General features: G+C 41.8%; 1 protein-coding gene across 3 annotated transcripts in view; it reads right to left on the bottom strand.

Annotated features, from left to right (window-relative positions):
* Mark1 (microtubule affinity regulating kinase 1) overlaps positions 1-12,495 on the bottom strand; it is a 112,630-nt gene that overhangs the window by 49,224 nt on the left and 50,911 nt on the right. For all 3 annotated transcript variants that reach the window (XM_059281002.1, XM_059281003.1, XM_059281004.1), the window contains exons 2-3: positions 11,123-11,326; positions 9,732-9,785 (exon numbers count right to left, since the gene is read on the bottom strand). In XM_059281002.1, the coding sequence (XP_059136985.1) occupies positions 9,732-9,785; positions 11,123-11,326 (258 nt within the window). The remainder of the gene's footprint in view (positions 1-9,731; positions 9,786-11,122; positions 11,327-12,495) is intronic.

The raw sequence follows: 12,495 nt of genomic DNA, 5'->3' as shown, positions 1-12,495 counted from the left end.
TTGTTTGTTTGTTTTAAGCTGGTTTTGCTTTTTTAAAGCTGGGCTTTTATATAACAATTTGGGTTCATGAGTTTTTAGTCTCTGGTTGGAACTTGGAATGTAGCCATTCTATCAAAAGCAGATTAATGTGAGATAGTAATCTTGTAAAAAGTGAGACATTTAACAAAAATAGTACTTTAAAGGGACACTCCACTTCCACCTGGAGATGATGCATAGAAGATATTTACAGGCAGAGCCAAAGTTCTGATCAGAAAGTAATTTTCAAAAATTAAAACGATAAGATACAGCTATTAGGGCTCCTCCATCTCAAAGATGCCTTAAACACTGTTTTAACCTTTGATTTGGACAAAGAATGAGAAAAAAATTTAACAACTAAGAACATGGAGGTGTGTAGAGGCTGGAAGCATGTTGGCTAATGTCTTAGTCATTGTCCTATTACTGTGAAGAGGTAACATGACCAAGGTAACTCTTATAAAAGAAAGCATTTAATTGGTAGAGAGGTTTGCTTACAGTTCAGAGGCTTAGTCCATTATCATCATGGCGGGGAGCGTGGCAGCATGCAGGCAGACATGGGGCTGGAAAAGCAGCTGGGAGTTCTATATTCTGATCACAGCAACAGGGAGAGAGGGAGAGAGACTGGGCATGGTATGGGCTTTTGAAATCTCAAAGCCTGCCCCGAGTGACACACTTCCTCCAACAAAGTCATACCTCCTAGTCCTTCTAATTCTTTAAAAGAGTTTCCTGGTGACTAAGCATTCAAATATATGAGCCTATGGGAGCCATTCTTATTCAAACCACCAAAGTTAAAATGATGGCACTCATAGAAGGAAGCAGTTGCTGCTAACAGTCTTGTGATATTTTGTATGTTGTGTTAATTATGGAAAATGAACTGCCAGAATCCTGCACCATCAACCACCCTCCACCCAAAGAAACACACACTGCTGTGTATGATCCATTATCTGATATGAACTAGAGTGTGTTCCTGGCTCCCAACATGACTGTTCTTGGAGAAAGGACTCAAGAAGAGAGTTCAGGCTATATGACGTCACAAGGGCAGGACCTTAGGCCAATATGATCAGTATCCGTATAGGAGGAAGACTTACCAAGGATGAGCTGGGGTACAGAAGATGTTACGGATGGGCACTGAGAAGATAGCTATCTGAATGCCAAGGAGGAAAGTCTCAGAAGAAACCAACCCTGAAAACACCTTCTTTTCGGACTTTTAGCCTTCAGAATAGTGATAAAACTTTCTATTGTTTAAGCCACCTATAAGTGGTATGTAGTTATGATGGCAGCCCTAACAGACTTAATAGTCTACCTTGAACCTAGAGAATTCTGGCCAAATGAACACATGGTATCTGCAAAGATCTAAAAAATGTTCTTAGTATCTGCTTAAACCTCTTTGTTTCCTAGGTGGACACAGGAGAGAGAAAACTGAGAATGAGAGAGACAGAAGCTAATAGCAGAGTCTTCTGCAGAAACCCTCTGAGTCAGAGGGAGCAGGAAGGAAAGCCAGGGAGCTGGGCATCTTTATCAGAGGGCATCTCACTAGCAAGATGTCAAGCTTACCAGTCCTTGCCTTTTCTTAGGAAGGTGGGAAGAGGAGCAGAGTCTTTAGATTGCAGTTAGACGTCACCCTGGTGGACACTTATTGCTAACAACATCCCTTCTGCACACATCATTTGTCTGGAGACAAGTAAGGAAAGCTGTGTGTTCAGAAGGATAGTGTTCAGGTCCACATTATTCGAGTTTCTGATTTTCACTTCTTCCTTTCTCATTTTCAAGCCATGATGTTGTGATGTTTCCAGCACATATAAATTAGCAAGAGCGCTCAGAGTATGCCAGCTCCCTCCCGGCTTTGTGTTTCAGGTCTGCTGTGAACTGGATGGTAAAGTCAGTATTTGTTACAACTGTGTTAGGAGAACTACAGGAAGCCTTGGCTATAACTCAGGGCCTTTACTTTGTGGACCCAGACAGACAGCTACTCTAATTGTGCAGGGCCTTTATTGCTTCCTTCTAGATTCCTGGCTTTGCTCCAGGGAGCTGAAGTCACCAAACAATCTTCCATTTTGTGGAGGGTTACTGCTCTGTTCAATCCTTCCTAGTCAGGGCTGAGGTCAGGACTAGCCAAGCTCCATGGCATCAATCAGTACTCGCCTCAGTGAGGAGAATTTTCTTTTTCTCTTCTCAACTAATTTCTGTTCCTTCCAATCTTTCATTTCTTCTGCCTATTATTCTTTTGTGTGGCGTGGAAAAGAATCTGTTGTATTTAAACTAGTGGACGGGACATGGCCTGGTCACCTGTCATCCTAATTCTATGAAAAGCCTCCATCTAGTCCAGGGTCAACCTGTGTGTCTGGTGTCTATCAGACCTGCTGTCATGCTGCCTGTGACCTCCTCCTGTCAGAGGACTTCTCTGCTGCTTGCCTGTCTTGAAGACAGAGGATGATTCTGCAGTCCCAGGTAACTTCACTTTTCCGGGCTGACTTCAGTGACAGTAAACAGGGCCTGGAGAAGGAGGGGGCGTGTACATCCAGTGTCTTTCAGCACACCCTTCTTAGCTTTGCAAGTGCTTTGTTCTGATGTGGCTTTAAGAGAACAGGAAACTTTCTCTGCCATCGTGTCCCATTGTTGGAAGTATTTGGCAGATTAGTGAATTAGTGCAGATCTGCTTTACCCTGCAGGAGACGTTCAGTTCCTGGACTCACCTGAAAGCCTCACTCACTGAGAAATTATACATATGATGTGCCTACATTAACAGATCCCTGTTGATCAAATGCTCAGCTTTATAATTTATGGGATCATTACGAATCTCATTTTTTTTAGCCCTCAGACATCTTACTGGGACATCAATTTAACCAGATATTTTAGAAAACTACTACTAGTAGCACTATAAAATTTAAGTTAACTTCTTTTTGTTTGCTTGTTTTCTGCTTTGCTTTGGTGTTTAGAGAAGGGTCTCATGTCGTCCACGGTAGCCTACAGCTCACTATGTAGCCCAGGCTAGTCTACTACTCACAGGCAGAGCAATGGCCTGTCCAGCAGCTCAGAGAAGCCAGATTACAAAGGAGATGGACTGCTTACAAGGTGGTAAGAAGCAGTGCCTACATCATGGGTAGGGGAGAGGTCCTGGAGGAGGATAGGACCCTATCTAGCAGAGTCTACTTGGGGACACAGGGACAGAAAGACCCAAGATGCTGGGCAGGCCTATGAGATGAAAAAAGGGGACCTAGCTGGAGGCAGGGGAAGGTGAGTCCCTCAAGAGCCTAGCAGGCCTCTGGGGTGGGAAGGAAGAAGCAGACCTAGCTAGTCACATGGGGGAGGATGGAAGACTCTTACAGTAACTAAGGGCTAAAAGTTTTGAAACAGCCAAGCTGAAGTTTATAGATGACGTCAACATTCCTAGCCTCTTTCACATCCCCTGAGAGGGGATTCTTCCACAGTACAAGTGGATATGTATTTCAGTTAATACAGGCCCAACAATCACAAGTTTTAGGGTTCACAGAATGCTGGCATATAAACAAAGAAACTACTGCCCCAAACCAAATAACTCCTTAGTTATGAATGTCGGATTCCAGTATGGAAAGGAGAGTCAAAACTGCCATGGAGAACAGGAGTGATTTATTTCTCTGAGGAAGTGAGAAACGTCTAATAAGTAAGTGAGGAGGGGAGTTAGTATCAGGCAAAGGGAGGAAGAGAAAGCTGCAAAGGCCAGGTGGCTAGAATAAAGAGCATGAAGAGGATCCATGGAAACTGAAGCTGGAGGAATGGGGCGGGAGGGGGAGGGGGTGAGAGCTGTGCAAGTTGATGGTCCTTGAGGCAGAGAGGCCGTCATGAGTTCAAGAGATCACAGGACGATGAGGTGAGTTGGGCACTAGGTAGGTAGGTCGAGGTCATGAGTTCAACTCTGCAGTTGGGAGTCTTAGAGAGACGATTCCAAGGAGATCTAAGAGTAGTCTGAGGTGAAGAGATAAACTCAGAGTTCACCAACAGGTAAAGATTTATAGCTGGTTACCTTTGATCAGCCTAAGAAGACAGTAGAGAGAAGTCCTATAGATAAGCCTTACAGAGCTTCCCATGTAACAGCTAGCAGCAGGACAATGATCTCATTAAAAGAAACAGGAAGGGGGAAGCTGAAAAGAACAGAAGAAAACACATGGATGTAGTGGGTAGCTGTTCTAGCTTTGACCTGGAAGTACTTCTACCCTCATTGAGGCTTCCGGTAACTGTCTGTCATGCCTACAAGTCGGGGCTGAGAGAGGAGCCCTTAAGAACCGAGATCCGGATGTGCCAGCTCTCTTGGTTCCTGGACCCTGGACACTGGAGGTAGACCGAGCAGAGTTTTCCAGAGAACACCACTGGACTGCACTCCACCTTTCCTGGACCCTGTAACCTATCCCTTTACTTGTAAGTTACCCCACAAAATAAACCTCCCTTTTAACTGCGTAGAGTTGTCTTAATACTTCCACCAATACATGGAGAAATTGAATCTTTGGATAAGTATCTGTTGAATGAAGAATTAATTAGTGAGCATGTGTATCTGGCTCGGTGACATCTAGTTTGAACTGTAGGACAGTTTTACTTCTAATCACTGCCTTTCTTCTCACTGTATCTTACTTCTTAGTTCTGTCAAGTGGAAATCCGTAACTGTAGATCACCAGGGGACAGAAGAAGCATCAGGTGATATGCCAGATAACCCTGGAGACCTGGAGGGCCAAAGCCAATCTTATGGAACAATTTCTCCGAGGGCTGTGTGTAGCTACCAGGCAAATCCTACCACACTGAGCTCATCAAACTCCGACAGTCAGACATGGAATGACTGGAGTCTTTTTTTTTTTTTTAAATATATTTTATTCTGCTGGGCAATGGTGGCACATGCCTTTAATCCCAACACTTGGGAGGCAGAGGCAGGCAGATCTCTGAGTTCAAGGCCAGCCTGGTCTACAGAATGAGTTCCAGGACAGCCAGAGCTCCACAGAGAAACCCTGTTTTGGAAAAACAAACAAAACAAAAACTCGTTTTTTAAAGGCAGGGTCTCTCTGCCTGTCCTGGAGCTCACTATATATAGCAGGCAGGCCTGGAACTCACAGAGCTCTGCCTGCCTCTCCATTCTGAGTGCTGGGATAAAGGTGTGCACGCCACTATGCCCGTCTGAGAGACTGGAGTCTTAATCTCAGGGTCATGAACAGATTCTCAGTGTCCACTCCTTAGACATACTCGCTCTGGAAGTATTTTCTCATCTGGATGCAGCACGCATTCTGTTAGACATGTCAAACATGTCACTGCACACTTTCCCTGACATCTAGAGGGCATGCTGAACCGGAAACACAGCTGGGGCTCAGAAAGTTCAGCCTTACGGTGACCGCACAGTTCACACTTGGGCCACATGCTGTAATTTTACTGGTGTCATTTTCTGAAACACCTGGACACTTTCCCCCTCAAAATCCATCACACTTCAGTGTGAAACACTCTTCCTACCAATCTTCATACTGTGTGTGAAAGAGATACAACTTTCAGTTATCACCTCATGATCATCTGTATTTTCAGTATTTTGTCCAAAACCAAATCAAGCTAAGGGCATGTTGCTGATTGCTAGTTTTATGGAGAATGGAGTGGTGAGTAAGTGAGCATCAGATCTCATCTCACTAACTGACATGGCAGCATCACACTTGCAGAATGCCAAAAGAAAGAAAAGAGAGTAGAAGATGGAAGGATAGAGGGAGAGAGACGGAGGGAGGAGAGAGGGAAAGACATAGTTAATCACTTCTGATTAAAAAACAGCTTTTGCAGTCTACAACCCAGCTCACAAAACAAACAAACAAACAAACAAACCAAAAAACCCTAATACTCTCTAGCTGTATGGTGGTGGTGCCATGCCATATATCCCAGCACTTGGGAGGCAGAGACAGGCAGATCTGTGTGAGTTCGAGGTCTCCTGGTCTACAAAGTTGAGTTCCAGGACAGCTAGGACTGTTACATAGAGAAACTCTGTCTCAAAAATCCAAACAAGAACAAACTAACAACAACAATAAAAACAAAAACAAAAAACCTCAATACTCTCATCACTTTGGTTTCATTGACCCAAACCAGACTTGAACAACACATTTCCTTCAGTCTACACACATGTAACAAGAGCTGAATGGGTGAAGAACACTCAGTCCATGCGTGAATCTACTCAGCTAAGAAGTGAAAGATGTCAGCAGGCATAACCCACCAGGAACTGACATTTCAACACGTCTGCAGGCAGTCCTGCTAAGAAACACTGTTGAAGAACTTCTGGTTTTGTCTTGATTGAATTGCTTGCCAATTACTCTGTGGTTTGTTTTACACACTTGGTTTCTACTGAATACTGCCTGGTTATGTCTTATAGAGGTGACATTCTTCAACATGATAGTGATTGTTTTACAGAAGTTCTGGGACACTGACTCAGCCTACGAGAAGAGGTGGGCACTACTGGAAAACCATCAATTCAAGTGGCTCAAATCACCAGACACTGGCAGCAAATGGATGAGCTATTCAATAAAGTATGTTTTTAAGATTGCAGTTATTGAAATTTCTACACCTCTGCTTCTACAAAACCTCATGTGTCCTAGCACCAAGAGTCACATTCCATGCAGTTTTAATTCGATCTGTTGTTGTACAACATAATTCTGAGTTGTGGTAGTCTTTCTTTCTTTTATTTATTAATTAACTTCATTATGTGGTCTCACTGTTGCTCCATTAGTGGTTACCATGCCTGACTCTTGCATTGTGTTTTCTTTTTTCTTCTTTAGAATTTTGCCAGTCAGGAGATGATCACAAAGAGCCACTTTTGTGATGTGTGATACAATTAAAATACAATAAAAATTAAAATGGGGGCTAAAGAGATGGCTTGGTGGTTAAAAGCACTGGCTGCTCTTCTAGAAGATCAGGGTTTGACTCCTGGCATCCAAATGTTGGCTCACAACCATTTGTAAGTTCCAGGGGATCCAGTGCCCTCTTCAGGCCCCTGTGGGCATTGCATGCATGTGGTGCACAGACATACATACAGGCAAAATACATAACACAATTAAAAAAATAAAATGTAAGTTCATAAGAAATACACAGGAAATATAACAATGTCAGAAGAGATGAAGTATGCTGGTGACTCAGAGTGAAGAAATCTTCATCTGATGAACTACTGTGCCCACGTTTCAGAAAGGGCATTTCTGAGAAATGATAATTTTACAGTTGAAACCTATCAGTTATAAACAAAATTGTCCCACTGATTTGCTTTTCACATGGCATTACATATAGCTTAAAAGAACCTCAGAGATCACTAATGTGGGTAACAGAACATTCTCCAAAAAAACATGACTATATGAGGTGATCCTTGTGCTACAAAGAGGGAGTCAATTCAGACACTTTTTAAACTACCAGCTCTCATTGGATTAGACTCCACTGATTTACAACAAATGATACAGGCATAGTATGTAAACAACATTGAAGACACATTTCCAAAGGCCAAACTGTTTTTAAAGACTTCATACTTTAAAAAAAAAAAAAAACTTCATATTTGAGAGGTTTTAAACAGCCAGTACCTCATACTTAGATTCTTTTCTCTATCAGGGATGTTGGAAAAGGAAAGGCATATTTCCTACAAACACAGAAGAGAATGAAGGGGGAAATCAGCTTACACTCAGACCAAACCAGGGTAAGTTTAGTCACGTGCTTCCAAAATGAGGCCAAGAAGAACCTGAGTCCTGTCTTCACCTTCTGTGCCATAGGCATGCCTACCCCATGACTATTGTGGCCTGCAGGACTTAACTGACGATGCAGGGGAAGCAGATGGCTTGCTCTTTGCACTCGGATTTTGAGATATGACTGACTGGGAGATGCTGCTGATGTGACGGGGAAAGACAAGTTTAAATGTTCTGTGAACAGAATGAGTCAAACCATGAGCTGGGGTTGGCTCCCTGCCCCCACCCACCCCACTAAATAGTGTTTTTCCCAGAAAGTAAATCTATGAACAGGCTTAGAACACACAGATGGCATCATCTTTGTGTGTTTGGAAAGGCAACACTTCAGGAAAGATTTCCAGGCTCTCCATAGACATTTTCATCAGCAAGCATACCTTCAGTTATTCATAAAAAGGCGGTAATGATCAGCTCCATGGTCACATGTTCCAACTAGCAAAATGAATAGTATATGACCTTTGCTTGGCTCTGCTGGGAAAGACCAAATGGGGTGTCCCATTACCGGATATCCTGGCAGAAGTTTCAAACGTCACTTGAAATCACTGAACTTCCCAGAGTGACCCAGGAAAAGTACAAACTATGGGTGGGAGGTGGGCAAGGCCAGAGTGCAGTTCAGCAACTAGTGTGTTTTAGAGTCCTGGGCACACAGGTGAGTTAAACTTCCATACCACAGTAGCTTCAGCCCAGAGTGGCCTGAGCATCTTCAGATAGTTTATCAGTCCAGAGAGGGAACCGTTTGTTACCCCCACAGCGGCATCCAGGTAGGATGGACTCTGGTGTTATGAGAAGAGATGTTCCCCAGGACTATCTCCCATTAGCACTACACTAACTCAAGTTCTCAGAAGAGCCCAGCAAACACGAGTCCTCACTAAGCAGACTTCAGTGTGCTGGAGTTTTACTGGCTGTCAGACATAAAAGGAACCCATGAAAGTACAGAGACAGATCTCTGTGCAGAAATGCATAAAAATGCAGAGCTACTTGCCTGAGAAGTGGGAAGAAGGCTCTGATTCATTAGCATCATGGAAGTTGTAGGTAAACATGGCAAACTAAGAATTTCTTGTAAGATCTCTCTTGGGAATCCAAAGTCACTTATGTAACTTTGACATTTGTAAATCTGACACTATTATAGGCTACTGAAATCACAATGGGTATTCTATAGCTCATACAGTAAATTAGTTGCTTTGTTTTTAAAATACTAAATGTTTGTATCTAAGGAGGTTTCCCATTGAAGTACTTAATGAAGTAAACAGCTCTGGCTACTAAAAGATCCTTGTCCTAACTGATTTCTCTTCCCCATTCCTGGTTTTTTTTTTGTTTTTTTTTTCATCCTTTGATGGAGCACTGTCTACTGTAACCCAATGTCCAAGATGAACTTGCATGAAAGAAGAATCCAAGGAAGCAATGAACGAAGACACACCTACGGAAACTAAGACTCAGAACTAGGTTTTCACTAAGAAGAACTCTCCATACTTCAAAACTTCGGGCTGGAGAGATGGCTCAGAGGCTAACAGCACTTGCTGCTAACAGTGCAATCCTGCTGGTCAGTTTGGACCCCAGCACACACACACGACATCCTGCCAACAGTTCTAACTCCAGCACAGAGGAATTTGCCATCTCAGAAGGGTTCCATACTCACACACAGGTATGTGCAATCCACATACACATGTGCATACACATATAAATAAAATATTCCACAATATTCGACACAAAATCTAATCCTATGAATTAATTCATATGACACACACATCTTGCTAAAGTCTATGCAAATATTCTCAAATCCAAGAATCAACAAAGTCCAAAATAGTTCTGTCCATGTATTTTGAGTACATGATGCTCCATTTGCATGACACATTTGAAACCTCTTTATAACCAGTCATAATCATTACATTTTAGATCCTTTCTTTTCATCATATACTGGTAAAATATAGTGTTGTACCTAACAAAAAAGTTCATGCTTGACTTTATAGAATTATATATTCACAAAAACTCACATTATTTATTAAATTAATTAAATACCTTTTGTAGACTGGTAGGGTTTAGCTGAGTTTTGTCTATTATTTTCACAGCTACCTAAAAAAGAGAATCATTAAACTTCATTTGAGACATGTCATTTAATGAATAAAACCCTGAAAAGAAAACAGTTTTGTTTCAGTCTTAATTATACACCATTTACTTCTATGTGGATGCTCACATAATCAGAAGGCATGGTCTTGATAACCTATCAGCCTTAGAACACAGATTATTGACTTGTCATTAACCTCCTGATTCCAAATCAATGGAATTAAGCCTTCGCTATTTCTTCCACATTTTTCCTTTTAAAACTGTAAAAATCATCCTCTATTTTAGTAATCTTTTTCTCAAAATCTTGACAGGTAACATTATAGGGGAAAGTGGCTTTTAAACATGTGTTTTTGGCAAATGACACTATTGAGCATGTAGAGAAGCTGGATACACCGACTTTCTAGCAGGAAACTAACAAAAGGGAGTTTTAAATCTTCGAAGGCTCTGCCTAGGGCATCATGTGTCTGGAAGGCTCCTGGGGTGGAACAGACAAGAAGGAAGATACTCATCATACTCCTTGATGGGATTACAACATCAGTATGTATACAGCAAAGTGAAAGCTTACTAACATTCCTTGGTTGAATTAAAAAAAAGTAATCCAATCCTAATACAGAATTTTAGATTTTTATTGAAATAGTCTTTAACCCTGCTGTACACACTATAGATTTATGGTGGACATATATACAAATATATACATTTTTATTGTGCAACAATAATTTCAAATCCATTAAGATTAGTGGGATGTGTTTGTGCAAGCCAACAATCTCAGCACTTGGAAAGTGAACAAGAAGACCCAGATTTGAAGGTCAGCCTCAGCTGGGCAGCAAGTTCAAAGCCAGTCTGGGTTACAAGAGATCCTGTCTTGACAACCCTCACTAAACAAACAAATGAAATTTTAGAAGTAAATTCTCTTGTCATCTGAAAAAAATCATCTGTATAGTAGTAATATTAGCTTGATGTTACCTTCAAATAGATAAAAATTAGTGAGCAAGTTTCTACACATTTACATCTAACTTAGCCTAGGTAGTAATTCACAGAACCTTATCCCAGACTCCTTTCAAATGTAGAGTAGCAACAGTACCCAGGAGCATTCATATAACAGAGAAGCTTCAGCTAATCTGTAACACACCTGGTCTATAAGAGATACTGTAAGGTAGAGGTGAGTCTTTCCTTAGTGTTAAATGGGCAGGAGTTCTGTCATGAAACCGACCTGTCTGCAAACTCTCTATGTGCATATATCCCAGTGTGCACCAGGTCACAGGTACCACAACATCAACTATGAGAAAGGTTTTTAATAAGACTCTGGGGCAAGGTACAGGCAAATATCAAAAGGCATGAATACTTACCTCTCTACCTGTTAGAACATGTCTTGCCAATTTCACTTTGGCAAAATTTCCCTTCCCTATTGTTTTCTGTAAGCGGTAATTTCCGATGTGAGGCTGTTCATCTGTTGCTGACGTAATGGAGTTTCTACACCGAGGAATGTTCTGTCTGCTACTTGATTTGGTAGGCTGGATGTGTGCTTCAGTATATCCATCTACAGAGGTATGCTAGGAGAAAGCACAAGAGCTCATGGTCACTTCAATTATTATAAAAGGACAATTAAAAGACTACAAATAATGTTCATTAACAGTTCATCTTCAGTGAAAGTGCATCATACCACACAATTTTAAAATGTGAACACACTGTTTATCATTGCTTCCCACCTTAAGGACCCTTACCAGTGGTTCAACATTTAAAATAAAATTTTCTACACATCTTTAAGTCTGTATTTTGATTTTCAAAATCAATAGGTAGATAGATTACTGGGAACCTCACAGACCATTGTTCCTATAAAGGCTGGCACCATTTTAGGTTGAGTGACATCGTCCATTACTGCCTCACTAGAAGGGCAGCATCTTTACCACCATGACAAACATTCTCAGAATATGGCTGTTCCCCTGACCCAGGGCTCCTTGATTTCTTCTACTTCTTGACCTTGCCTCCTTTTCCCTCCCCCTCCCCCCTCTCTTTCCATGTATACTAGGCTGGCATCAAACTATGTGGGGTAAAAATGACCTTCAACTTTTGATCCTTTTGCCCCATCTCCTGAATGCTGAGACCACAGGAGTGCCTCACCGTATGTGGTTTATGCACTGCTGGAATTAATTTGACAGGATCTAGGAGACAAGCCTCTTGGTATAGCTTTGAGGAATTATCTGAATGAGATTAATAAGGGTGGGAAATCCACCTGAACTTGAGGTCCTGAATTGAATAACAAGCAGGAAGTGAGCTGACCACCAGCACTCATCACTCTGCTTCATGACTTTGGATGCTGCCTCCTGCTCTTGTCAACATGCCTTCCCTCCATGATGGGCTGTATTCCCTTCAACTGTGAGCCAGAATAAACCCTTCTCTCCTGTGTAGGCATCTTGTCCAAGCAACAAGAGTAACTAATGTACACTCTAACCAAGGACATTCCAAAAATACACCTATGTGCATATGTGCTGAGAAACGGTGGCAGGAAAAATGTTCAAGTCTTTACTTTCCATAGTTAAACCATGTTTCTGTAAGAGAAGAAAATCTCATGTGTACAGTAGAACACCGTAATTCCTAACATACAAGTTTCAACTCTGAGCCACAGTGTTTCAAGGCAGCATTTTTTGGCACTGTGTGAAGTGATGGTGTGCACAGTGCAAAGTGTGGGTGTTGTGTGTTCAAAAACCAGAGCTGCAGTGAA

The sequence above is a fragment of the Peromyscus eremicus genome, chromosome 15 (assembly GCF_949786415.1).
Source record: "Peromyscus eremicus chromosome 15, PerEre_H2_v1, whole genome shotgun sequence".
NCBI lineage: Eukaryota > Metazoa > Chordata > Mammalia > Rodentia > Cricetidae > Peromyscus > Peromyscus eremicus.
Note: the sequence above shows the minus strand (reverse complement) of the source record. Positions and strands in the feature narration are given on the sequence as shown.